The sequence below is a fragment of the Podarcis melisellensis genome, assembly GCF_964234715.1.
Source record: "Podarcis melisellensis genome assembly, chromosome: 10".
In the NCBI taxonomy this organism is placed as follows: domain Eukaryota; kingdom Metazoa; phylum Chordata; class Lepidosauria; order Squamata; family Lacertidae; genus Podarcis; species Podarcis melisellensis.
Genome location: NC_138542.1, coordinates 74,922,310 through 74,947,835, shown reverse-complemented (window position 1 = coordinate 74,947,835; position 25,526 = coordinate 74,922,310). Strand labels below are relative to the sequence as shown.

The window sequence follows — 25,526 nt, the reverse complement described above, 5'->3', positions numbered from 1 at the left end:
GCGAGGTTTTCCTTGCGTTCCTCATGCCAGACCATTAAACGAGGCTCCGTAGCTTTAATATTCTTTAATAATACACAGTGACACAAGAGGAGACCTTGAGCATGCGCAAGAGTTACAGCCTTGAGGTGGGGGGGAGGGAGGGGGCAACTCTGAAGGAGCCCCCAAGACCCAGCCGGGCTCTGGCCAGCAGCAGCAGCTGCCCCCCCCACCCCCAGCGGCTAAGAGGAGGGCGAGGGTCTGCTGCCCCTGTTGCTTGGCAGGAATGAGACCCAAATGGGGCAGGATGCGGCCCCATTGGCTTTAAGGGGGAGGCTGTGACCCCCAAACCAACTGCCTCAGTGCCCCCCCCCAAGTGCAGCTGCCCCCGACTGCACAAACCTCCCGAGGGTCCTGAGATGAGATGGGGTGCAGAGTCCCCTGGGGACGTTTCCCTGGCTCTCCCCATTTCTGCCCCCCCCAATTAACATCAGTAGGGAAAGCGGGTGCCCCAGCAAGCCTGGCTGGGGTGGGGGCTGCAGCACCCCCTCAGCCCCAACAGCCTGTGGGAATTTGGGGAGCCCCATTTGGGGTGGGGTTTGGGGGAGGCGCCTGGTCCCAGGATCCTGGCTCCCACAGCAGGGGGCCTGACCACTAGTCCCCTCCTCCCCTCAACTGAGTGGGGGGGAGCGGGCATGGAGGGGTGTGCCGTCCCCCCCCTCGAGACTTCTGGCAGAGATCCGTAAGGCTGCCAGCAGGTCCTGCCCGTGGGGGGGAGATTCAGTACCCCCCTCTCCAGCGCTGGGGCAGAAAGAGAGAGAGAGATGGACAGAACGAGACAGAGAGAGAGGAGGAGGGTGGCCCACGGCTCTGGCGCCAGCCAGGTGGTTCGTAGTGCAAGTCTTTGCCTGTCAGCGCGGCCCGAGAGGCCGGGGGGGGGGGGAGGCCGGGTGAGCCCACCCCTTCAGGTGCGCCGGCAGCGGGCGACGGGGGCCGGGATGGTGGGGGCCGCTCGCTGGGCGCCGCTGCTCCGAAATCCGTCCTCAGTACAGCCGCTTCTCGTAACTGCGGAGGGAGGGAGGGGAAAGGAGGAATCAGTAGCGTCGGAAGGGGGCCCTGCGGTCATCTATCCCAACCCGCTGCGAGGCAGGCCCCGTTCTCTCTGACGCCCCCTGCAGGACAGGGCGACAGCGCTCGGGCATCCAGATTCTGCCCGACCCCAAACCAGGGGGCGCTTGGAGAGCATGGCTTCTGAGCCAGAGTCGCCCCACATCCCACGCCAGGGTTGCTCTCCCCTCGAGGTGGGGCAGGGTAGAAGGACCCCCAGAGGGAACATGGAGACCGGCAGAGTCTGCTTGTTCTCCTGAAGACCCCCTCCCTCCCCCAAAAGCCCCTCCACCCCACTGGAAGTGGACCCCCCCCCCAATCGGCCAAACGGAGGACCACTCATAGACTCTGAGGAGGCAGCAAGGCATGGAAGGTGTGGGAGAGGAGGAGGGAGGAGGAAGCCAGACCATGCGGTGAGGGGTGGGGGGCGTGGGGGGGGGAAGCTTGGGAGCCAGGCAGGCAAGGGGGCCGGAAACCTCAAAGCCCCAGATGCCTCGGGGCAACAGAGCTGGAAGGGACCCAAGGGTCACCCAGCTGTGGGGAGTGCGGAAAGGAACCCCCAGCTGAAGAACTCCCCCCTTTCCCCACCCTGATCTCCCTCCCCCATGGGCTCAGCTGTGCCCCTCTTTGCCACCAAGTGGCGCCAGGGGGCAGCCGAGGCCTCCGCGCGGCGCATGTGACCAGGACAGCACCTGCGCAACCCCACAGACCTTTGGGGAGCCAGGAGGTGCAGCAGTGCACCTTCCTGTGGGTCGTCAAAGCACCTCTGGGGCAGAGGGCAAGGCTGGCGGGCAGAGGGTGCCCATCCTGGTCCCCCTTGCCCTAAAAGCAGACCCCGCTCCCAGCTCTTGCTTTACACATTCACGCTCCCTGCAAAGTGGGGAATTTAGTCGTTATCGCCACAGCGATGTAGCATTGCAGGGCTGGCAGGGACCCCCAGAGGCCATCTAGTTTAACCCCTCAGGATTGCCTGAGCTTGACCGTGGGGGTCTGGCCAGGGCAGGATCCTCGGACCACGTTGTTGGCCAAAGGTGGGACTCGGGTCAGGGCAACTGCCCCAGTGGAGAGAAGCAGAAAGGAATCCTCCTTCCTGCCCCACGGACTCTGTCCAAGGGCCCCGGGCCCCCGCAGCCCAGAGAGGTCGGGGGGGGGGGTGAGGGGCTCCGAGAAAGAAGGAAGCTTTTCTGGGTCTGGGGAGAGCAGCCTGACAATGCTCATTGCAGATCCACCATTTTGGGGGGGGGAGGGTTGTTGTGGGGAGAGCAGGGGGGAAGCTTGCAAAAGTGTTGGGGGAGGTGGGGGTGTTGAGAGGGGGATGCGTGTCGTCCCCCCCTTCCGGCCCACGGCTGTAAGTATCCCCCCAGAAGTGCCCGGGGGAGAGCGGAGGGGGAGAATGCAGCAGCTGACCCACATCCAAGACAGGCGGGGTGGGGACGGACCTGCGGAACTCCCCGCCCCAGTTACTTACATGGCAGAAACGTAAAACTACAGGAAGGCGGCCATGGGCGTGGGCAGGAGAGAGAGAGAAGGTCACAAGGTCAACGTGTTCCTGCCCAGGACACACACAGCCTCCGCACAGCCCCCTCCCCAAAAACACCAGCAGAGCTGCCGCCACCAAGCCTGAAGCCCCACAGCTGCCCCTCACCGCCCTCATCTGCCGGGGCGTCCCGCTCCCAAGCTAGCACTAGGCAAGAGCTCCCAGGCCCCTCTATGGCCCTAGCAAAGCTTCGGACCCTCGCCTTCCGACCCACACGCAAAGGGGACGCGGCCGAGAACAGGGGGGCAGGGGCCCAGGAGGCCACCCCCTGCCAGCCAACACCCCCTAAGAGGGAGACGTGGTCTTGGCTGGAATCCCAGAATTCCAAAGCTGGAACAGTGCGAAGGTGAACTGCGGAACTCACTGCCACAGGACAGTGGCAACAAGCCACGACGGCTTAAAAAGAGGGTGAGACAGAATCAATGGCCCCCGGCCAGGCTCTTGTCCCCCGTGTCGGAGGCAGCGATGTTCCTGAATGCCGGCTGCTCTGGGAAACAGGAGGGGAGACCATGGCTCTTGTGTTCAAATCCTGCTTGCTTGCTACCCAAAAGGGGCACCTGGTTAGGAGGCTGGACTAGATGGGCCCCCTGGGGCCTGATCCAGCCTCGTCTTTCAGAAGCCTTTGATTTCAGATCAAAATGGAAAGCCAAATTTTTTGGGGGGGGTGTGTGTTGAGATGGAAGGGAAGGCGAGGGAAGCCTGGGGGTTTCTAACGTTTTGCTACGTCCCCAGGGCCCCCCTGCCCATGCAGGCACCCAATTTTGCAAGAGTAAAGGGGCCACGGCCATGATCCCGCGGGCTCTTCTGATCTTCTGAGTCGGGGAGTCCAAACCATCCAGGTGACAGGAATCTGCTGCAAAGGTTGAAGTGCTGGACATCGCCCCCTTTTCCTGACCCCCCCACATGCCCCCCCAAACCCTGCAGGGGAAAAGGCGCCAAAGCTCTCCCATCCAATGTGCATTTAACACGCACTGCTTCATCCACGCACGGTTCAAGGCTGGCAGGCTGAAATTGCGCATGTGAAATCCAAGCGTAGCAGAGAGGAAAAAAGCTCTTTTTGGGGGGGGCACTAGGTTCACTCGGGGTTTCCCCAGCACCTAAAGAGCTTTTAAGCTCTCTGCCTTGTTTGGGGGGTGAGGGCACGGCCTGCTCAACGCGCCAGCTCTGGGGCGCTTGTGGGAACTCGAACCCAGAGCCACAGAAATCCCTGCAGAGACTCGCACGAACGCCCCTGGCCTCCCAGAGCTGGCTGCCCGGTGGGTCTTGCCCCCGAAGCATGGCAGAGCGTGCAAAAGCTCTTTCTGACTTGGGGTACCCGCCCTGCTTGCCTGGCAAAGACCCCTTGGCGTGTGGGCTCTGGGAGGGCGGGGGTTTCTCTCTCTCTCCCCCCACCCTGCAATTTTGGGGTACACATGGAACCCTAGAAACTGAACTTCTCACATAAGATGTGGCCGTGCCGCACTTTAGAGAGCATGGAGCGTGGGGTGCCCGGCCCGGGATGCGCCAGGAGTGGGGCTGGTACCCGTGAGGCTGCCCCACTCTAAGTCGGGCTCGGACCTTTGCCTCTCTCTGGCGAGGGGGCCACCAACGGAAGGGCCCAGCAAAATGACCCCCAGCCCACCCTCGAAAAAAATAGGGGTCTGCCCGCCGAACTCATGAAAAAGCCGACTTGTTTTTGGGGATGATTCCATGAAGTTGCACGACTCTTTTTGTTCTGTGCTTTCCCAAAGGGTTGCTGGCAAGGTCCGTGGGACTGGAAGAGGAGAGGGATGGGGGGCTGGGGAACTGGGGGGGGGGTGTGTCCAAGGGTCAGGGGGAAGGTCGGCCACCACTTCCCCCATGATTCTGGCCTCGGTTGGCCCCAAAATTTCTCACCAGGACTAGAAACCTGAGAAACCCCAAACCAGAAAGCCAATGTGTCCAGGGCTCTGCGAATTTCACCCCATTTAAAGAACCAGACTTGGGACGTGCCCCCCCCCCCAAATTCCCAGCTCAGTCACCGCCCATATTAAACTGGCCCAGCCTTCTTGGGTTTGCGGGGCGAATAGCACAGCAGCAAGAGAACTCTTGCAGAGAAAAAGACACAGAACAGGTCTTTTTTGGGGGGTCAGGGGGGGGTCCTTCCGCGATTGAGGGACCCAGCTATGCAGCTGGATCCAGGAATCGCCAGGAAAAAGGCTACTTTGGGGGTCTATGAGGAACCGCCACCCTTACGCTAAACCCCATGAAGCAAGCGGGTGCCTCACTTTCCTAGCCTGAGACCCCCCCCCCAAAAAAGATGCCTTCTGTCCTCATCGCTGCAGTGGGAGTGGGGGGGGGGGTTGGAAGATGGGGTGGCCTTGGCCCCAGATTTGCTCCAGATCAGCTGTCCTGATCTGGAGCAAGGCAGAGTTCATAGCTGTCAACTTTCCCCTTTTTTAAAGGGAAATTCCCTTATTCTGAATAGGATTCCTCGCAAGAAAAGGGAAGAGTTGACAGCTGTGGCAGAGTTTGATCCTGGGGGACCCCCACACCTCCAAGGAACCAACCTGTCTCTGATCTTGTAGGAAGGTTCAAGGCAGATCATAGAAAACCCTTCGCACACTGCAGAGCCGACCTGCGGAACTCCCTGCCACAGGAGACCGCGATGGCATTAAACTATTGGACAAATCCATATACGGATGAGAGGCAGCCCTGCTCCTATGTCCCAGTTGCTGGAAACCGAAGGGGGAAAGGGCTCTTGGGCTCGGATCCTGCTTGCCCAGGGAGAAAAGGGGGCCTAGATGGGTGGTGGAGCCTGGCTCAAACGGCCGCAGGATGGCCCCCTGCGCTTCTTGGACCAGAAGACCCTTGGGATCCATTCCAGCTCTAGAATACAGTGGTCCCTTGGTTCTCAAACTTGATCCGTTCCCGAAGTCAGTTCCAAAAGCAAAGCGATCCAAAAGTGAGGCGCGCTTTCCCATAGAAAGCAATGCAAAACGGATTAATCCGTCCCAGACTTTTAAATAAATCAACCCCCAAAACAGCAATTTAACATGAATTTTACTATCTAACAAGACCATTGATCCACTGACTTCCCTTCCAAGATGGCGACGGGAGTAGCAGCCTCGTTAGAGCTCTCCCGCTCAAATCCATGGTTGTAACCAGTGGTGTAGCGTGGGGGGGGGGGGTGCAGGGGGGGCCCGGCCGCACCGGGTGCAACATCTGGGGGTTAGGGTTAGGGGGCACAAATCCACGGGTTAGGGGGCGCAAATTACTTGCCTTGCCCTGGGTGCTGACAACCCATGCTACGCCACTGGTTGTAACCTTGATTTTTGCACTGAAATGAGGCTGCATTTTAATGTTTTAATGTTGTATTTTAATCTTGTTTTTTAAGCTGTGGTTCAATCAATTGTTTTTATATTTGGTGTTAGCCGCCCTGAGTCCAGTCTTGGCTGGGGAGGGCGGGGTATAAATTATTATTATTATTATTATTATTATTATTATTATTATTATTATTAAAATGAAAGCAATAAACAATGCACTGCAGTCAGTACCTGAACTGGGTTCCACGCAGTCGCAAAAACAAAACGAAAAAGCCGCTGAAACAAAAACGCAAAATAAAGAGCAAAAACAGACAGACCTCTGCGTGGGACTCAGAACGGAGCACGTTCAGCTTCCAAAAAAGGTTCGCAAATCGGAACACTGACTTCTGGGTTTGCAGCGTTCGGGTTCCAAGTTTGACTACCAAGCTGTTTGAGAACCAAGGGACCGCTATATAGTTGGGACCACATAATGGATTTTCATCGGCTCCCAGTATGTTTTCAAGCACGATTCAAAGGGGGGGGGCCTACCTTGAAAGCCCTAGACGGCTTTGGCCCTGGACACCTGAAGGGCATCTAGTCCAACCCGCTGCAACGCAGGAAGAGGTTGGAGGGAGGAAATGAACCCCCCCTTAAAAAAGGAACACCCACCTTCCAAGAAGCTCGGGGAGCAGCTGCCTCTCTCTCCGAGGCCGCCCTCCAGGAAGCCAGGGGCAGGCAGTGGGGTGGCCCCCTTCTCTCCCTGGACAAGCCCTTGAAAAGGGGGGGTGGGGGCGGGAGAGTCCTTTGGGGGGGTCTGTGCTCAGGCAGGAAGGAGGTTTGAGAGCAGGAACGGAGGCGAGGGCAGCACCGGGGAAAGCAGAAAGGGGGGGGGGGAAGGCCCAGATGGCGATGGATTTTCAGGGGGCGGAAGGGGGGGTTACTCACGAGTGCAGGCCGTGGACACCCCCCTCGATCTGGGCCGACATCGTCCGCTTCTCAAACTTCAGTTCACCGGAGTACATCATGGACCTGCAAAGGAGATGCAGCCGGCTAAGTGTCTGAGGCGGAAGGGGGGGGACTCCAGGGGGCATCTAGTCCACCCCACCCCTGCTCAGGATGTGACGACGGTGTCCCCGGCCAGCCCCAGTGAAGAGGAGGCTGCTGCGCACCCCCCAAACTGCTCCAGCTCAGTCCCTCTTCTACTGTCCAACAGCTCTAACCATTGGTCGGCACTTCCCCCACCAACAGGAAGCCACAGTCACTCCCTGGACCCACCCGGTCAAACCCCGACAGCTAAACCACCCCGTCTTTAACCACGGAGGCAGGGCAGAGGCAGCCTGGCTAGAAGCCATCCATCGCCCTTTCCTCCAGTGGCAGGGAGTTCCACAGTTCCGCCACGCTTTGTGCAGAGAAAGGCCTCCATTGTTTTAGAAGCAGCTGTCATGCTTGCCTCTTGCTCGCTTTCCCTTCAAGCCAGGGTACCCGAAATTCGGATCTCCAGCAGTTGCTGGACTACAGCTCCCATCATCTCTAGGACCAGTGATCAGGGATGCTGGGAACTGTGGTCCCAAGACAATTTGGAAAACTAAAAAGAGACAGCCTGGTCCATCTGTGACAGACTGGTCCCCGGCCCTGGAGACTTTTGAAGACCCCTCTTGCGTTCTGACCCTTCTCCGAATGCGCCCTCAGAGGCTTTGTGTTCAAATCCTGCTGGCGGGTTTCCCATTTGGGGCATCCGGTCAGCCGCTGTGGGAACAGTATGCTGGACGAGATATGCCTGATCCAGCAAAATCTCCAGCACCCAGGGGGCTCACCGATGCAATTCTGAACAGAATCATAGAATCTCAGTCGAAAGGGACCCGAGGGTCATCTAGTCGAACCCCCTGCAATGCGCGAATCTCAGCTAAAGTCTCCAGGATGGTTGTTCTCTTTTTGGCAGAGTTGGCTTAAGGCCGGCATAGGCAAGCTCCGGCCCTCCAGATGTTTTGGGACTACAACTCCCATCATCCCTAGCTAACAGGACCAGTGGTCAGGGATGATGAGAATTGTAGTCTCAAAACATCTGGAGGGCCGGAGTTTGCCTAGGCCTGGCTTAAGGGATATTTTGACGTAGTTTCCTCTGAGTCGCACGGGCAACAGCTGGGTTGGCGTTGGCAGCTGAGAAAAACATTGTGAGATTTCAAGGGAAGCCTGCCAGCAGGCAGAAGGTGCTCTCCCTACGGCGCTTGAGCAGCCACCCCACAGCGAGGGGCCTGGGATGCCCCATTCAGCCTCCTGGTCAAACCTCCTCCAAGTTTCCCGTGCCAGAATAAGGGAGAGGGGCCATCTCCCCCCTTACAGTGCGGAGCTAGACTGTGGAACTCCCTGCTGCAGGAGGCAGTGACGGCAACCAACCTGGGTGGCTTTAAAAGAAGACTGGACTAATTTATGGGGTACGAAGGCGATCAGTGGCCGCTAGCGCATCCCCTCACTTCTGAAGGAGCGGCAACTGCAACGCAGGGGGCTGCGGGGAGACTGCGTCCCACACAGTGCCGAATTTACGAATAAGCTAAATAAGATATAGCTTAGGGCCCCACTCTCTTGGGGCCCCCGAAAAAATTACAGGAAAAAAAACTGGATGTACATTTCCAAAATATAAGATAAAAAAGCTAATAAAATGAAACCTACATCCAGCAACAGTGTTTTGTCTTGTGTAGGCTCCTATGATGTAAGTCATGGGCCCTGCCTGCTCCCTAAAATATCACTGGTTTGCTATTATTATTTCATGTTATAGCAAGTTTCTAGAGGCTAATTAGGAGTCTTTGCAAACTGTGTTTCTAAAGGAACTTTTGTCATTGCCCAATGCCAATGCATTGTTAAGTTCGTTATGAATAAAAAATCATTTTAGGTTAGAGCTCAATAATCATTTCATGATTAATATACAGTGTAACCTTCGGCAGCAAACGTGATCCGTGCGGGAGGCACGTTCGCGACCTGCAGCGTTCACAACCTGCAGTGCCGTGTCTGTGCACGCACGGGTCGCGATTTGGTGCTTCTGCACGCGTGCAAAGCACAACTTAGCGCTTCTGCGCATGCGCCAAAACCCGGAAGTAACCCATTCTGGTACTTCCAGGTTCAGCGCGGTGCGCAACCCGAAATCGCGTAACCTGAAGCATCTGTATAACCCGAGGTACCGCTGTACTTCTTCTTAACTGTATTTCACTATTAACATACTTCTTAATTATATTTCAGTTCAACAATTACGTTGATAAAATACCTATTTTGTGATATGCAAATGGCTTCAGATACCTGTTAGGTCCATCAATGACCATATAGCATCTGTTACAGATAGGTAGCCGTGTTGGTCTGCCATAGTCAAAACAAAAAAATTCCTTCCAGTAGCACCTTAAAGACCAACTAAGTTAGTTCTTGGTATGAGCTTTCGTGTGCATGCACACTTCTTCAGATACACTGAAACAGAAGTCACCAGACCCTTCTATATCGTGAGAAGGTGGGGAGGGGTATTACTCAGAAGGGTGGTGGGGATGGGTGATTGGCAGATAGCTGTGATGAGCCTGTTGACGACTCTTAACGACTGCAATAGGTCTTACAGGAAAAAGCAAGGGGTGAGAAGGTGAAAAATGGCTTTGTCATGTATAATGAGATAAGAATCCAATGTCTTTGTTCAGACCAGGTCTCTCCATGGTTTAAAGTTTGGTAATAAGTTGCAATTCAGCAATTTATGAATTTATGTCCGTTTATTCTTTGGCGTAAGGTTTGGCAGGCCATAAATCTGACATCAGGAATCACAAGACAGAGAAACCAGTAGGAGAACACTTCAATCTCCCAGGACATTCTATACAAGATCTCAAAGTAGCTGTTCTACTACAAAGGAATTTCAGAAATAGACTGGAAAGAGAAGCTGCTGAATTGCAACTTATTACCAAACTTAAAACCATGGAGAGACCTGGTCTGAACAAAGACATTGGATTAGTTGGTCTTTAAGGTGCTACTGGAAGGAATTTTTTTTGTTTTGCATATAGCATCTATTCGACACAAAAAAACAGGGACCATTTGCTGTGGACAAAGGACATCTGGACATAGAAAGGGCCCCGTTACCTTCAGGAGCTGAGGGCCGCATCCAGCCTGAATCCGGCCCTGGTCCCGCACCCCCTGTGAGGAGAGAGAGAGCACCCCAGGCACTCACCGCAGAATGGAGAGGCTCTTGGCGCCAATGTCTTGGCAGCCGTGCTGGATGCCAGCGATCAGGTAGGGCACAAACTTCTGGATGGAACCCTTGTCCTGGATGGAGCCGGAGACGCCTTGCGCCACCTTGACCTTGTCTCCCTCGCTGAAAAGGAAGGAGGAGACGCTGCGTGGGTCACCTGTCACCTGTCTCCGGAGCCCCAGTTCACCCCTGCCAAACCACATTTTCTCCTCCCATCCATCAAACCTTCTGATGGCTAATCTGAAAACCTGCTAACGTACCAAACTCCTTTTTTATTTTAAATTTTTTTTTTGCAAAGTTTCCACACATACAAGGGGGGCGGGAATCAAAAGGGAAAAAATGAGCTTGTCTGAAATGGGACAGTCTTCGATTGGAATAATGATTACAATGTACATAATAAAATTGTCATAAGATCTAAGCTAACTATATAAATGTGAATATAAATATGGTAACATTACAGAGAATAAATGGAGAGAGAGAGAAAAGGAGAGGAGGGAAAGAAAGAGAAAGAAAAAAGAGAGAGACAAAGAAAAGAAAAGAAGAAGAAACCGAAAAACTATTAAAGAATAAAAATACATATCAATTGCTAAGTACAGTGGATGTGGGAGGAACGTTCACAACCCGCAGCGCAGTGTCTGTGCTTATGAGGGTTGCGATTCGGCACTTCTGCACATGTGCAAAGTGCGATTTAGTGCTTCTGTGCATGCACCGAAACCCGGAAGTAACCCGTTCCGGTACTTCCGGGTTGGGCGCAGTGCGCAACGTTAAATTCCGTAACCTGAAGCGTCTGTAACCCGAGGTATGACTGTACAGTAGAGCCTCTACTTACGACCACCACTACTTGGGCCTGATCCAAGTTTCGACTGCGGCAAACCCGCCGCGATTGGTTTGCTGCAATGTGTGCATACGCAGAAGCACGCTGCTGCCGAATGCGCCTGCGCACAACGGTGCTTCTGCCTTGACCCGGATCAACTTACGGACAGAGCTCCGGAATGGATTACGTCCGTTAAGTTGAGGTTCCGCTATAGCGTTTAATTTATTCATAAGGACTCCTACTCCCCGCGGTGGGTTTTCCAAAGCTGACAACGCCCTTAGTTTGTACGTCTCTGATTAAATCCTTATTTCCGTCATTCTCTCCTAAGATCTCTGAGCAGCCCTTCCAGGGCCAAACTCAAGGGGGGGCACCCTTGCCTTGCCCCCCACTCTCTGTATCACGGGTTTTAGCCAAATCCAAGCATTGCGCAGGACGGAAAACCCAAACACATCACAACGCCATGCTGGTGGCCATAATATAGCTGCCTTGAGACCTGCGGGCGTGGGGCAGTATATACAAATATAACAACAACAACAACTTTTATTTGTATCCGGACCTCTCCGGCCAAGACTAGGCTCAGGGCAGCTAACATCCAATATAAACATTGATATAAAATCAAACAATAATTAAATCACCTCTTAAAAACAAATCAGGACAGAATTAAAATCTGAATTTGATGGCTTTCCGCAGGATTTGGGTTGGGGACAGTAAATACTCATCAGGCCCAACTGTGTATGCTGATCTTCTATGGGCCTGTGAGAATGCCTATTTTGTACTAATTCTTATACAAAAATTTGGAGACATAATTTATAATGAACTCAAAAAGATCTCGTTTCAAAAAACAACAACCTGAAGCCTTTGCATTAGGTATGGTGCCCGTTGATATACAAAAAAAGCTACAAAACCCATTTTATGTCTGCACCTGCAGCGGCGAGGATTTTAATAGCAAAAAAACTGGGAAGGTGACTTAATCCTCACAAAAATGGACTGGCAAGCGAAGATGATAGAATATTTAGAACTTGCAAAGAGGACTGGGAGAATAAGAGGAAACTCTAACCAGAAAGCCAGTAGAGATTGGACAATATTCAAAGAATATATTTGAGAGCACTGTGATAACACAAATCTCCTGACAGATTTGGATTGAATCTTGAAGTTTAAGGAAATTATAAAAGCAAAAAAATTATCTTGATAAGTAACAGAAAAGAATAATAAATAATGAAGTGCGTATAGATTAGTAAGATATAAAAAATACAATGAGCTGAATTGGAATTCAAAGAGTATGTAATGTCAAATGATGTGATGTTAGTCAGTGTCTATGGTTTGTTGGTGTTCCTTTTGGTTTAGTTTACATTTTAAGTAAATTGTTTTGTAGTAAAGAATCTTTTCAAAAATTAAAAAATACAAATTTAAGGAATCATAACAAGCTTTGTGTATCGATCTCTACATTAGTATAACTTTCTCAAGTCACTTGTAATAAGATGAAGAAGGTTTTAAAATGGGTTTTGTTAAGAAAAAAAGGGCCTCATCTGAGTCGGGCTTTATGGGGGCTGCAGTAAAAAATAATAATCTGGAGGGCCCCACTTTGGGGAAGGTTTCTCTGCTGCGACACCCCTCGTCTGTAAAATTTTATTTTCAGTTTACGAAGCAATTCTATATCCTCCCACCACGCTGACGAAGAATTCTACGAAACAGCAGTCAATATCCGGAATCCCTGTTCAGCGTTGGACATCATATTTGCTGAAGACACAGAGCTTCACAGCTTGTCTGTCATCGTATAAAGCCTGGGACCTCGCTTCATTTAAAGATTTCCAGAGACTTTGAGACTAAAGATTTCATTTTAGACTTGTTATGGTTTGAAGGAACTCTATAAAAGATTGTTTACTGCATATGGACGGGGTCGTCGTGTTGCCTAGACATTGCTAGGCAATGAGGATGATTTGCCTTTGATCAACTGTTAGGTTGAAATTTGCAATCAAAATTATTCAAAAGAGAAGAGGATGTCACCTGGTGCGGCCAGTCTCCACCGCACGCCCCCTTGCTCCGCCCCTGCCTGGAAGCCGCTGCACCTTTGCATGCGCAAAGCCAAGGCAGGAGCGCGCCCCCCCAAGCCCGCCCCTTGTCCCAGGTGCCCCCTCTCCGTACCTGAAGTAGCGTTTCTGGCTGCTGTTCTTCTCCATGGCGTCGAGGGAGCCCATCCCCCGGTACTTCTTCAGCCGGACCCCGTCCGAAAAGAAGTATTCGCCGGGGGCCTCCGTGGTGGCGGCCAGCAGGGAGCCCATCATCACTGGGGGAGAGGGAGAAAGGGGGATCAGGGCCAGAGCGCATGGGGGGAGCCCAAGCGCAGGGCGGAGCTGGGGGACACCAACCCGGATGGCTGGGGAAGAGGACTGGACAAACTGGTGGGCAGTGCTGTCCTAGGGCTGGAAGGGACCCCCAAGGGTCATCCACTCTGACCCCCTTTGATGCAGGACTCTCAGCTAATGCATCCATGACAGATGGCCCTCCAAGCTCTGCTCAAAAACCTCCAGGGAAGGAGAGAAGATGGGAAGACAACAGGGACCGGAACTGGAATAGACTGAGCTGGGCACAGATAGCGAGGAACCCTATTCGGAATTAGGGAATTCCCCTTTTAAAAAGGGGAAAACGTTGACAGCTATGGCACAGATTCAAGGATATAGAACAAGAAAAGAACGACAGAATATTATGGAGAGACTTTAACACGGACAGGAGAATTTACGAATTCTCAATCTGGAGGCCTGGGGGTAGGAATTTCTGGAGGCCAAGGGGACATTAAAGAAAAAACATGCCTGACATTTGTCGAGAATAAACCTAATTTGGGAACCCCTCTTGGATTTTCCGTGAGAAAAGGAAATGAATGCCTTTGAGACACCTGGACGTAAAAGAAAAATCAATTAACAGATAGCAGAGAAGATGAATGTTGTCATAGACTGAATGTCTTAAACAACCGGCAGATGGAAAATCAGAAGTCCTCTTTTTAACGACTTCTTTTTCCTTTCCTGCTTCCTTCTCTTCTCCTTCCCTTTCTCTTCTGTAGCTGTTTTTGCCTCTTTTTTCCATTTACATTAAGTTTTCTATTATGAATTGTTAAAAATAAAAAATCAACAAGCATCAGCGACTGAGACACAGAGCGAGGCGTCAACTCCTTCCCTGCTTAGCTGCTCAGCCAGAGGAGGAGGCCACCAGCATGCATTTTATTATTATTATTATTAATAATAATAATGTTATTAATGATGATGGTGATGGCGACAGGATTCCCAGCTCACCTGTCGAGGCTCCCAAAGAAAGTGCCTTGACCACGTGGCCCACGGTTTGGATCCCGCCGTCGGCAATGACCGGTACGCCGAACCTGCGGGCGTACTCGGCTACTTTATAGACCGCTGTCCCCTGGGGCCGGCCGCACGCCATCACTGGCCAGGAGAAAGAAAAGGAAGAGGGGCCGTCACTGCCAGGGGGCCAGCCTCCCGGAGAACCCCAAAATTCTGAGCTGCCAGCGTGTGGGTTTTAAATAGCGATTTAGTTGTATTGTTTCCGAGACACGACACAAAAGGGAACAGGGCGTGGAGGGAGAAGGAAAGAAGCAAGCTCAGGTTACGCGACAGAGATCGCGAAGGGAGAAGCAGGGAGGGAAACATCTGAGACTCCCCAAATCCCAGGAGGTTACTTGGCCTTGAAGGAACTGCCCTCTGCATATGCTCAGAGGTGGCCTCTTTTAATTGCCTTATCCCTGGGGACGGAAATAGGTTCTGGGGCTTACAGGATGGAGCTATGAAGAAAGGGTGCAGCTGGAGAAAAAACTGCTCATGTAATAATAATAATAATAATAATAATAATAATAATAATAATAATTAATTATTTATACCCCGCCCATCTGGCTGAGTTTCCCCAGCCACTCTGGGCGGCTTCCAACAAAACACTAAAATACAATAACATTAAAAGCTTCCCTGAACAGGGCTGCCTTCAGATGTCTTCTAAAAGTCTGGTAGTAGTTGTTCTCTTTGACATCTGGTGGGAGGGCGTTCCACAGGGCAGGAGCCACCACCGAGAAGGCCCTCTGCCTGGTTCCCTGTAACTTGGCTTCTCGCAGGGAGGGAACCGCCAGAAGGCCCTCGGTGCTGGACCTCAGTGTCCGGGAAGAACGATGGAAGTGGAGACGCTCCTTCAGGTCTACTGGGTCCTTGAGGCCATTTAGGGCTTTAAAGGTCAACACCAACACTTTGAATTGTGCTTGGAAACGTACTGGGAGCCAATGTAAGTCTTTCAAGACCGGTGTTATATGGTCTTGGTGGCCGCTCCCATTCACCAGTCTAGCTGGTATATGCTACAACTGCGGCTAGGATCTTGCCAGGGCAAAGATGGAAGAGCGCTGAAATACCAACCAAAGAGGAATGGCAGGGGAAAGCGATGGAATAATACGCGGAAATGGCAAAATGAATGGAAAGGCTTTGAGACAAAGACAACAGAGAGTTTAAGAAAGACTGGGAACCGTTTATGTCCTATCTGCAGAATCAGCGTAAAGAAATGCACTCGCTTGTGGGGTTTGATTAAACACTTGCAATTAACAAAACAAATGCAGAAATAGAAACACCACGTTAAAAAGATAGGAGAATAATAATATTTAAAAAAATAAATTAAAGAAATTAAAGAAATTAAATAACCAATAAGCAGGGAGAGATAATATGCCCCAAAACCAGAAAAGGAAGTCATGGTGGGGGTGGTTTGGGGATCTATATTCTATTTTGTTTTGTTTTTTGAAGCAAAATAATAATAATAATAATAATAATAATAATAATAATAATAATAATAACAATAATTTATTCATACCCCGCCCATCTGGCTGAGTTTCCCCAGCCACTCTGGGCGGCTCCCAATCAAGTGTTAAAACAGTACAGCATTAAATGTTAATATTAAATATTAAACATTACAATTAAAATGGCTGTGGTGATGACAAAATTGTAAATAGCTAAGATAGTAGTTTTCGCTCTATAAGACGCACCAGACCATAAGACGCACCTAGTTTTTGGAGGAGGAAAACAAAACAAGAAAAAAAAATATTCTTAATCCCAGAAGCCAGAACAGCAAGAGGGATCACTGTTCTGGCTTCTGAGAAAGCTGCACAGCCTGCATTCGCTCCATAAGACGCACACACATTTCCCCTTACTGTTTAGGAGGGGAAAGGTGCGTCTTATAGAGCGAAAAATACAGTATATATATTTTCAAAGGGCGCAGCGTTTGGGAGTTTCCCTCCCTCTCTCGGTAACCTTCGAACCCGCTCCCAGCCGGGACTCACCTTCCTGTGTGATGCAGATGGAGCCACAGCCCATGCCCACCCGGAGGGCGTCCACGCCAGCGTCGATGAGGTTCTTGGCCTGCGCTGCTGTCACCACTGTGCATCCAATAGGGGAGAAAGCAAAGGCACCTGTGAAATACCTGGCCGGCTGGCCGGGGGGTTGGGCTAGATGGCCTTTGGGGTGCCCCTGTCCAGCTCTACGCTTGCAGGTCTACTCAGAAGCAGCTGGGCCGTAGGAATAATAAACTTGTGGCCAACTCTATAAATTCACAAGGTTCGTTTTGCTGCTCTACTATTGAGGGGACAATGTCCCCTTTCCCATTTTTAGCTATTGGTATTCTAGTGGCTATCAGATTCCAATCGAACCAGAAACTGAAGAAAGAATGGGAATGTGTGGAAGAATATATGACGAAACGTCGTTCAGAAACCACAGTAACAATATGTGTTGACTGAAGTTCGTAAAGTTAAGGATAAAACATGGAAAGATGGTTAAGGAGGGATACGCTAACAATATTTATAACACCTTAGCTGAGCTAAGGTGGAGAGAAGTCACAGGGGTAGGAATAAGATAAAAATATGTAATTAAAAAGAGATGCTTATATTATATATTGTATAACTTGGAAGGTATGGTAAAGGATGAAAAAATATAATGATTGGTCTAAGTAACCAAAAAGATCAGGAGTTATTTTCTTTGAATAGAGGGCAGTATTGTGGCTTTCCCCCCATGTTACCTCTATTCTCAATTTAGGGATTTTCTTCTCTGGGAGATGCATTGTCTTTGTAAAACAAACACTGCTTTCTCCAATTTTTCTGTTAACGGCGAAGAATGGAAATAGAATAAAGTTTTACTGATTTTGGGGAAAAAGGGAAAAAAGGAAAAAAATATGTATCTGAATGTATAACCATAATAAAAATAAAATTATTATTATTATTATTATTTTCAGAAGCAAACCCCACTGAAGTCCCTGGGGCTTACTCGTGAGTAAACAGGATCGCAGCTGAACCTCTCTGTTTCGATTTCCTCCTTTATTTCCCCCGCCCCTCCAGAAATTTGACCAACGAGCAAAACAAAACAGGCTTTATTACCTCGGCTGAAACTCCCCACCCCACCACCCCAAGGGGGGGAGGAAGAACAGTGTTCTTGGGGGGATCCTGTCCCCCTGCCAAGGCCATCCAGATACTCACCATTGCCCCCAATGACCTGGAGATCCGGGTATTTGTGTTTGATGTAGTGGATCATGCCGATCTGATAGACGGAGTTTCCCTGAGATGAATCCTTTTTTTGGTAGTGGGGGGGGGGAGGGAAGGAAAGAGTAGAGAGGAGCCTGTTAACATTCCCGCATTGCAGGGGGGTTGGTCTAGATGGCCTTTGGGGGTACCTCCAAACTCTACCGTTCTAGGATTCTACGAGGGTTCGAATCCCCACTGGGCCTCGGAGGCCAGACGCTGCCTTCCTCCGCCCAGCCCACCTCGCAGGGTTGTGGTGGGGGTTGAATGGGAGAAGGGCAGAATCAGGCCCACCCCCTCAAGCTCCTGGGAGGTGCATATAATTAACATTTCATAGGCAGCCACCAATTTGCAAAGTACCTTGGTTCTCAAACTTGCTGTATATACTCGAGTATAAGCCAACTTTTTCAGGATATTTTTTATGCTGAAAAAGCCCCCCTCGACTTATTTCCCCAGTTTTTTTGTGCTAAAATTAGGTGCCTTGGCTTATATTCGGGTCGGCTTATACTCGAGTATATATGGTAATCCGTTCCGGAAGTCTGTTCGAAAACCAAAGCGTTCCAAAACCAAGGTGTGCTTTCCCATAGGAAGCAATGCAAAATGGATTAATCCGTTCCAGATTTTTAGAAACAACCCCCAAAACAGCAGTTGAACATGAATTTTACTATCTAACTAGACCATTGATCCATAAAATGAAAGCAATAAACAATGTATTGCAGTCACACAATCAATCCGTCAGGAGCTGAACCGGGTTCCACACAGTCACAAAAACAAAAAATAAGAGCCACAAAAGCAAAAACGCAAAATAAATAGCAAAAAGAGACAGACCTCAGTATAACACGTGAAATGGAAATTATCTGAAAATTATCTGAAGAAGTGTGCATGCACACGAAAGCTCATACCAATAACTAACTTAGTCTCTAAGGTGCTGCTGGAAGGAATTATTTTCTTTTCTTTTCTTTGTTTTGTTTTGTTTCAACTCAAAATGGAAGTGTGGCACTCAAAACGGAGAACATTCGGCTTCCAAATAAAGTTTGCAAACCAGAACTCTGACGTCCAGGTTTGCAGTGTTTGGGTTCCAAGTTGTTTGAGTGCCAAGGTATTTGAGAACCAAGGCGCCACTCTACTCGTTTTATTCTCCAGGTGCAAAACCGGGGTGCCAGCCCTTCCGAAAAAGCGCCTCTGCGAATTCAGCACAGAGGACCATCCTTGCCCCCGGAGCCACAGCCCTCCGGCCAGACAAGGCGGGCACCCACCAGCACGACCACGTCGACGCCCGCCTGCATGAGGAGGTCCAGGCGGTACTTGTCGTCTTCCCGGGTGCCAATGGCCGCCCCGCACAGCAGCTGCTTCCGGGAGTCTTTGGAGGCCAGAGGGTAGTCGCGGTTCTTCTTCAGGTCCGTGCGGGCGATGATGGCCACCAGCTCGTCCACGTCGTTCACGATCGGCAGCTTCCCTGCGCGGAAGAAGGCAGGCAGGGCGGCTGAGAGTCTGGCGGCCGAATCGGGCGCAAAACCGCCCAGCACCCAGAAAAAGAGGGAACATTTTATCACATGTGGTGGGAATGTAAAAAGGTGAAATGCTTCTGGGAGATGATATATAATGAGTTGAAAATAATGTTGGCATACACATTTATAAAGAAACCAGAAGCATTTTTATTGGGCATTGTGGGGAGTGACATAAATAGAAAGGAATGTAAGCTCTTTTTATATGCAATAACAGCAGCAAGAATATTATTGGCCCAGAAATGGAAGCAAGAAGAATTACCGTCGATTGAAGAATGGAGGATGAAGTTAATGGACTATGCAGAACTAGATAAACTAAAAGGAAGGATTGGAAACCGGCAAGATCAGAAATTCACGGAAGACTGGAGTAAATTTATGGACTATTTGAAAAGTATTTGTGAAGAACAGATGACGTTTGTAGGGTTGCAAGAAGTTTTGTGAGGAGTATTATTGGAAGTATTGTAAAAAATAGACAAGGGGGAGGATGATTTGTTAAAGAGATCTAAAGGCAATATAAAGTTAAGAAATGCATAAGAAGTGGTTAAAACGGTGGATCATTAGAGATGCTGATGGAAGTCTAAAAAGATTGTATAAGTGATAAGTTTTGTGGTATATTTTATAATTTATATGTTAAAATTAATTTAAAAATATTATATATAAAAAAACCACCCAGCACCCTGCTCTGGCAGCGGCCAACCAGGGAGGAGAAATGCAAGTGGGGCCTGACTCTGGCTCCCCACCGCCTGGTACCCAAAGGTAGACTGCCCCAGGGGGTGGAGGTTCTGCTCTAATTCCTGCAGCAGAATCGGCCCAGATTACCGGCTCCGACTGAGGAGGGCAGAGCAAACCAGCCTTAGGGGTCCATGGGGGGAAAGGGTTACCCACCCTACCCCCCCGGCGTACCTTTTTTGCTCCTCTGAAGGATCTCGTTGGCTTCTTTCAGCGTGACTCCGGCGGGGGCCACCACCAAGTCGTTGCGCTTCGTCATGACCTGCGTGGGGGGCAGGAAAGGGGGCAGACTCGGGTGAACTGGCCCCAGACACACAAACACACACAGAGCCAGTTTGGCCACCCCAGGAAAACTGGGACCGGGCATTTTGGGGGCGCCTCTAGATTGCCTGCAGCCCTCAGGGGTCCTGCGCTGCCTGACCCAGGAAGCTGCCGGCTGCATGGGAATATGGGGGTGCCCCCCTGCACCCCCTCGCTGCTGTGGCCTGGGGGTCAGAGTCCTGTCTTTCCTGTTGTATATTCCTTTTTTACAAATGAACATACTCTTATTATTTTACATTTCTTTACGTATTATCTAATACATTCCTATATCAATATGTGCTCTTAGTCTTATTTCTCAACTCAGTCTGGCACCAACGTCAATCAAATGCTTTCAGGGATGAAACCCGTCCTCTCGCCTGCCTGCCTCCTCCAGCCGGGAGCGTGGTGAACTGGCCCCAACAGACACACACACACACACAGCCCGTTTGCCCATCCCTGAAAAACTGCGACCGGGCATTTTGGGGTGCCTCTAGATCTCCCGAACGTGGGTGATGCTGAGGGTTAAACCACAGAGCCTAGGACTTGCCAATCAGAAGGTCTGCAGTTCAAATCCTCGCTCCCGTTGCTCGGTCCCTGCTCCTGCCAACCTAGCAGTTCAGAAGCATGTCAAAGTGCAAGTAGATAAATAGGTACCGTTCCGGCGGGAAGGTAAACTGTGTTTCTGTGCGCTGCTCTGGTTCGCCAGAAGCGGCTTAGTCCTGCTGGCCACATGACCCGGAAGCTGTACGCCGGCTCCCTTGGCCAATAAAGCGAGATGAGCGCTGCAACCCCAGAGTTGGTCACAACTGGACCTAACGGTCAGGGGTCCCTTTACCTTTACTGCCAGGAACCCCTAGCCTGACCCTGGAAGCTGCCAGCTGTATGGGAATATGGGGGTCCCCCCTGCGCCCCCTTGCGACTGGGGCCTGGGGGTCGGAGCCATGAGCCTGCGCTGGCTGGTGGGAAGAACACATGCCAATCCAGACCCCCAACCTGGTGTCCTCTGTGCCAGCTGGGGCTGGCAGGAGTATTAGTCCAAAAGATGGGAAGGGGTGCAAATAGGAATCACTTAGCAAAGAAGAACCGACATTGCAGGGGGTTGGACTAGATGTCCCTCGGGGTCCCTTCCCCCCTTTTTTTTTTAAAAAAAGAAGATTTATATTGGTTTTACATATCATCACATTACGTAACACCATCCCCTGTTGTTTTATCTCCTTGGCTCAGCTGAGCCGAACGACTTCCCTCCCTCCCGTCTGATGGTTTGCAATATTAAACTTTACATCTTCACCTTTCGCTTCGTTTCCTATCCTTGTTGCGTCGTTACCTAAAATAATTACATTACTCAATCCGAATAGGTAGCAATTTCACCTGATGGATCTTCACATAAGCCTGCTAATGATGTTAATTGCTTACAGTTGCCTTTCAAATAGAATATAAATTTCTTCCAGTCCTTGTGGAATGCTTGGTCTCAGGGTTCCTTGCCACTCTACCATTCTAGGACTCTAGGACAAATGCTATTTTTAAGGAGTGGTACGCTTGCTGAGGCCCTCCCTGCCCGCAGACTGTCTCGCCAGAGTGGTGCATGCTCTAGTTATCTCCTGCTTGGATTACTGCAGTGTACTCTATGTGGGGCTACCTTTGAAGGCGACCCGGAAACTACAACTAATCCAGAATGTGGCAGCTAGACTGGGGACTGGGAGCAGCCGCCAAGACCATATAACATCAGTCTTGAAAGACCTACATTGGCTCCCAGTACATTTCCGAGCACAATTAAAAGTGTTGGTGCTGACCTTGAAAGCCCTAAATGGTCTCCACCCCCATCGTTCTCCCCAGGCGCTGAGGTCCAGCGCTGAGGGCCTTCTGGCAGTTCCCTCCCTGCAAGAAGTGAGGTTACAGGGAACCAGGCAGAGAGCCTTCTCGGTGGTGGTGCCTGCCCTGCGGAACGCCCTCCCATCAGATGTCAAGGAAATAAACAGCTATCTGACTTTTAGAAGACATCTGAAGGCAGCCCTCTTTAGGGAGGTTTTTAATGTCTGATGTTTTATTGTGTTTTTAATATTTTGTGGGAAGCTGACCAGAATGGCTAGTCAGATGGGCGAGGTATAAATAATAAATTATTATTCTAATATTATTATTATGAAGAAGGACTTTCTTTCTCTGTCCTGAATCTTCTCAGAGGTTGGAGGAAGACACAAGGGGTAGCATTTGAATTGGGTGCCGAGCAGGAGACGGGAGACCACCCCACGAATTCAAGGCGGACGTGAACGGCAGTGGCAGAAATTCAAGAGAGAGCCTTTCTTCGGCAGCTGTGCCCTCTTTCCCCCAGACCCACATTGCAGAGGGTTGGACTGGATGATCCCTGGGGTTCCCTCCCAGCTCTACGCCTGTTCCTTCCCTTTCGTCTTGGCTGCTGCCAAGGGAGGCGGGCGCCCCGGGTCCTACCTCGCTGAGCGCGATGCCATAATCCTTCTCGGAAAGGAAGTCGATGTCCCGGGAGGTGACGATGCCCACCAGCTTGCTGCCCATCTTGCCCGTCTCGGTGACCGGGATGCCCGAGAAGCCGTGCCGGATCTTGGCCTCGAAGACGTCGCCCACCGTGTGCGCAGGGCTCAGCACCACTGGGTCCGTGATGAAGCCCTGCTCAAATTTCTGCAGAGAGAGGAGAGAATAATTGGACGCACTCTTCCCACCTTGGATCAAATCTATGCTTCCAGGTGCCATTAGAAATCTGCAGAGAGCACAGGATATTGCGCACCCTGGAAATGATCTCTTTCAGATTCTGCCTTCTGGAAGAAGGTCCAGGGTTATAAAGACTAGGACTAGCCGCCCGAGAAACAGTTTTTATCCAAATGCAATTTTGGTTTTAAACACAGTGCAAGGTAGTCTTTAGACGTGGGTGGCGCTGTGGGTTAAACCACAGAGCCTAGGGCTTGCCGATCAGAAGGTCGGCAGTTCGAATCCCCGCGATGGGGTGAGCTCCCGTTGCTCGGTCCCTGCTCCTGCCAACCTAGCAGTTCGAAAGCACATCAAAGTGCACGTAGATAAATAGGTACAGCTCCGGCGGGAAGGTAAACAGCGTTTCCGTGCGCTGCTCTGGTTCGCCAGAAGCGGCTTAGTCATGCTGGCCACATGACCCGGAACCTATACGCCGGCTTCCTCGGCCAATAAAGCGAGATGAGCGCCGCAACCCCTGAGTCGGCCACGACTGGACCTAATGGTCAGGGGTCCCTTTACCTTTACTTTAAGGTAGTCTTTATGTGAGTATACTGTATTTAAAAATGGGGTATCAGAGTTTTTAGGGAGCTAACCAGGTTGGGATAGCTGGGATAGCAGGCTTGTTGGTTTTGAATGTCTTATGTAGATTTTTCTTTTCCAATTTCGTTGTCCTGCATGGGACAAATGACAATAAAGATTATCGTATCGTATCGTAAACCTTGCCAATTCCTGCGCCAGCAGAATCCAAGGCCAGGGACACCCCCCTGGGATTAACTGGGGTGGCACCAGGAAACACCTGCAAGCCCACCCTGCCTTCCTCCATAAATGTGTCCAGTCCTCTTTTAAAGCCATCCTTCAGCAAGGAGTTCCGCAGTTCAACTCTGCTCCGCGAAAAAGGGCTTTCTTTTACCTGCCCTGAACCTTCCAGCACTCAGATCCATCGGAAGCCTGCAAATTCTGGCGTTTTAAGAGAGTGGCTAGGATTTTACTAGCCAGAAATGGGAGGATGGCAAGATGCCAGCGAAAAAAGAATGGCAAGCGAAACTTGTGGACTACGCCAAAATGGCGAAGCTTATGGGGAAACCCAGAGGCAAGGAAAATAAAGACTTTTTAGAAGACTGGGAACTGTTTAGAGGAATACTGTAAAGAAACCCTCACTAGCGGGGTTTGAGTAAACACTTACAATTAAGGGGGGAAGTGTGCAAGTCAAGGAGCAATGAATGGGAAAACAACAAAACGTAAGAAGTAATTTGGAAAGATATAGTATAAAAATGGTAAGAATATATATAAGAATATATATATATATATATAAGAATATATATAAGAATATTTAGTTGGAAGATTTTTAAAATCAAGGTAAACAAAGTAAGCAGAAGGAGCAAATATTTAAAGAATCAGAAAAGGAGGTTGGTGAATTTTTAAATTGTGTTTATGATGATTGTCTTGAATATAAAATTATAAATCCTAATTTTAAAAAGAGAGCGCGGAAAAAACTTTCCCCTGCTGTCCACTTCCTCCCTGCCAGGCATCATCTTACAAACCCTTCCTTGCTTTTTCGGCCAGCCAGGGGGGAGGAGTGGGCCTGCTCCCCCCAGGTACCCCAGGGCCCGCCTCGCGGCTCTGTCCCCACCCCAATATGGGGCCCTTCGCCAGCCCCAAATCCGGGGGCTCACCTTGACTTTCCGGACCTCGTTGGCCTGGAATTCCGGGGTGCAGTTATGATGGATGATCCCAATGCCGCCCATGAGCTGCAGGGGGGAGACGGGGGGGACGACAAAGTCACAGGGGCTGCATTCTCCCTGGTCCCAGCCCCCCAGATTCCCCACCCCACTCCAAAGCTCCGGGTGCTGTTTTCTCCCCACGCAGAGCCTCCTTTTAACCATGGAAAGGGCGTCATATCAGTAAATCTGTGTGTCTGTGCGAATGCCCCCAGGCAAAGTCTGTTTCGGGGGGCCTAATCCAGCCCACCGGTTGGTCTAATCCAGCCCCCCCCCCCGGCAGTTTATTTCCTGGGATAAAATCCTAAAATAAACCTCACCAACTTAAAAAAAGCTCAATAACCAACTGTGGGGTAAAATCCTTCAAAGGTCACCAATTTCAGTCCTTTGTTTGGCCCTCATCAAATCTGGACCTCTTTGGAAAAAGTTTGGACCCGACTGCCCCAGACCCACGGGCAAAACTGCCTCCCCAGGGGGAAGACGTGGAAACAGAGTGGGGGGGGACCACCCCCACCCCCTGGGAGGCCCTGCCCCCTCTCGGGGCGGCCACTCACCGCCATCGCAATGGCCATGTCTGACTCGGTCACCGTGTCCATCGGGGAGGAGATGAGAGGCGTCTTGAGGGTGATCTTGCGGGTCAAGGCTGACGTCAGGTCCTGCGGAGGAGGGAGAGGGGGGTGGAGGGATGGAAGACATCCCAAGGCTCATCCGGCCCAACCCCCAGGGCACCCCCAAACCCCAAAGAGACACAAGAGGGCCAGGTGACACTCGGCACCAGAGGTTCTCCAAGTGGGGGCTCTCGCCCCCTGGAAGGCAGCGCAAGAACCTTGGCAGGGGGTGACAAGAGGCTTGGGGGTGTCAGAGAGGTGCTGGGCGTGTTAATGATAATAATAATAATAATTAATAATAATAATAATAATAATAATAATAATAATAATAATAATTTATTTGTACCCTGCCCATCTGGCTGAGTTTTCCCAGCCACTCTGGGCGGCTTCCAACAAAGATTAAAAATGCATCAAAATGTCACACATTAAAAACTTCCCCGAAGTTTTCGATGGCTCTCTGACTTTGAAAAACCGATATCCCTGGATAAAGTTCGTCAAATTCATTGCGCTAA

At 50.7% G+C, this 25,526-nt stretch overlaps 1 protein-coding gene across 2 annotated transcripts in view; it reads right to left on the bottom strand.

The window, feature by feature from the left end:
- Positions 1-49: 49 nt before the first annotated feature.
- Positions 50-25,526, bottom strand: part of IMPDH1 (inosine monophosphate dehydrogenase 1) — a 62,323-nt gene continuing 36,846 nt past the window's right edge. For both annotated transcript variants that reach the window (XM_081927547.1, XM_081927548.1), the window contains exons 4-15: positions 24,961-25,062; positions 24,362-24,436; positions 22,416-22,622; positions 19,848-19,935; positions 18,696-18,895; positions 17,398-17,488; positions 16,213-16,308; positions 14,189-14,332; positions 13,047-13,188; positions 10,070-10,213; positions 6,829-6,912; positions 50-1,041 (exon numbers count right to left, since the gene is read on the bottom strand). In XM_081927547.1, coding sequence (XP_081783673.1) covers positions 1,020-1,041; positions 6,829-6,912; positions 10,070-10,213; positions 13,047-13,188; positions 14,189-14,332; positions 16,213-16,308; positions 17,398-17,488; positions 18,696-18,895; positions 19,848-19,935; positions 22,416-22,622; positions 24,362-24,436; positions 24,961-25,062 — 1,395 coding nt within the window. In that variant the 3' untranslated portion in view covers positions 50-1,019. The remainder of the gene's footprint in view (positions 1,042-6,828; positions 6,913-10,069; positions 10,214-13,046; positions 13,189-14,188; positions 14,333-16,212; positions 16,309-17,397; positions 17,489-18,695; positions 18,896-19,847; positions 19,936-22,415; positions 22,623-24,361; positions 24,437-24,960; positions 25,063-25,526) is intronic.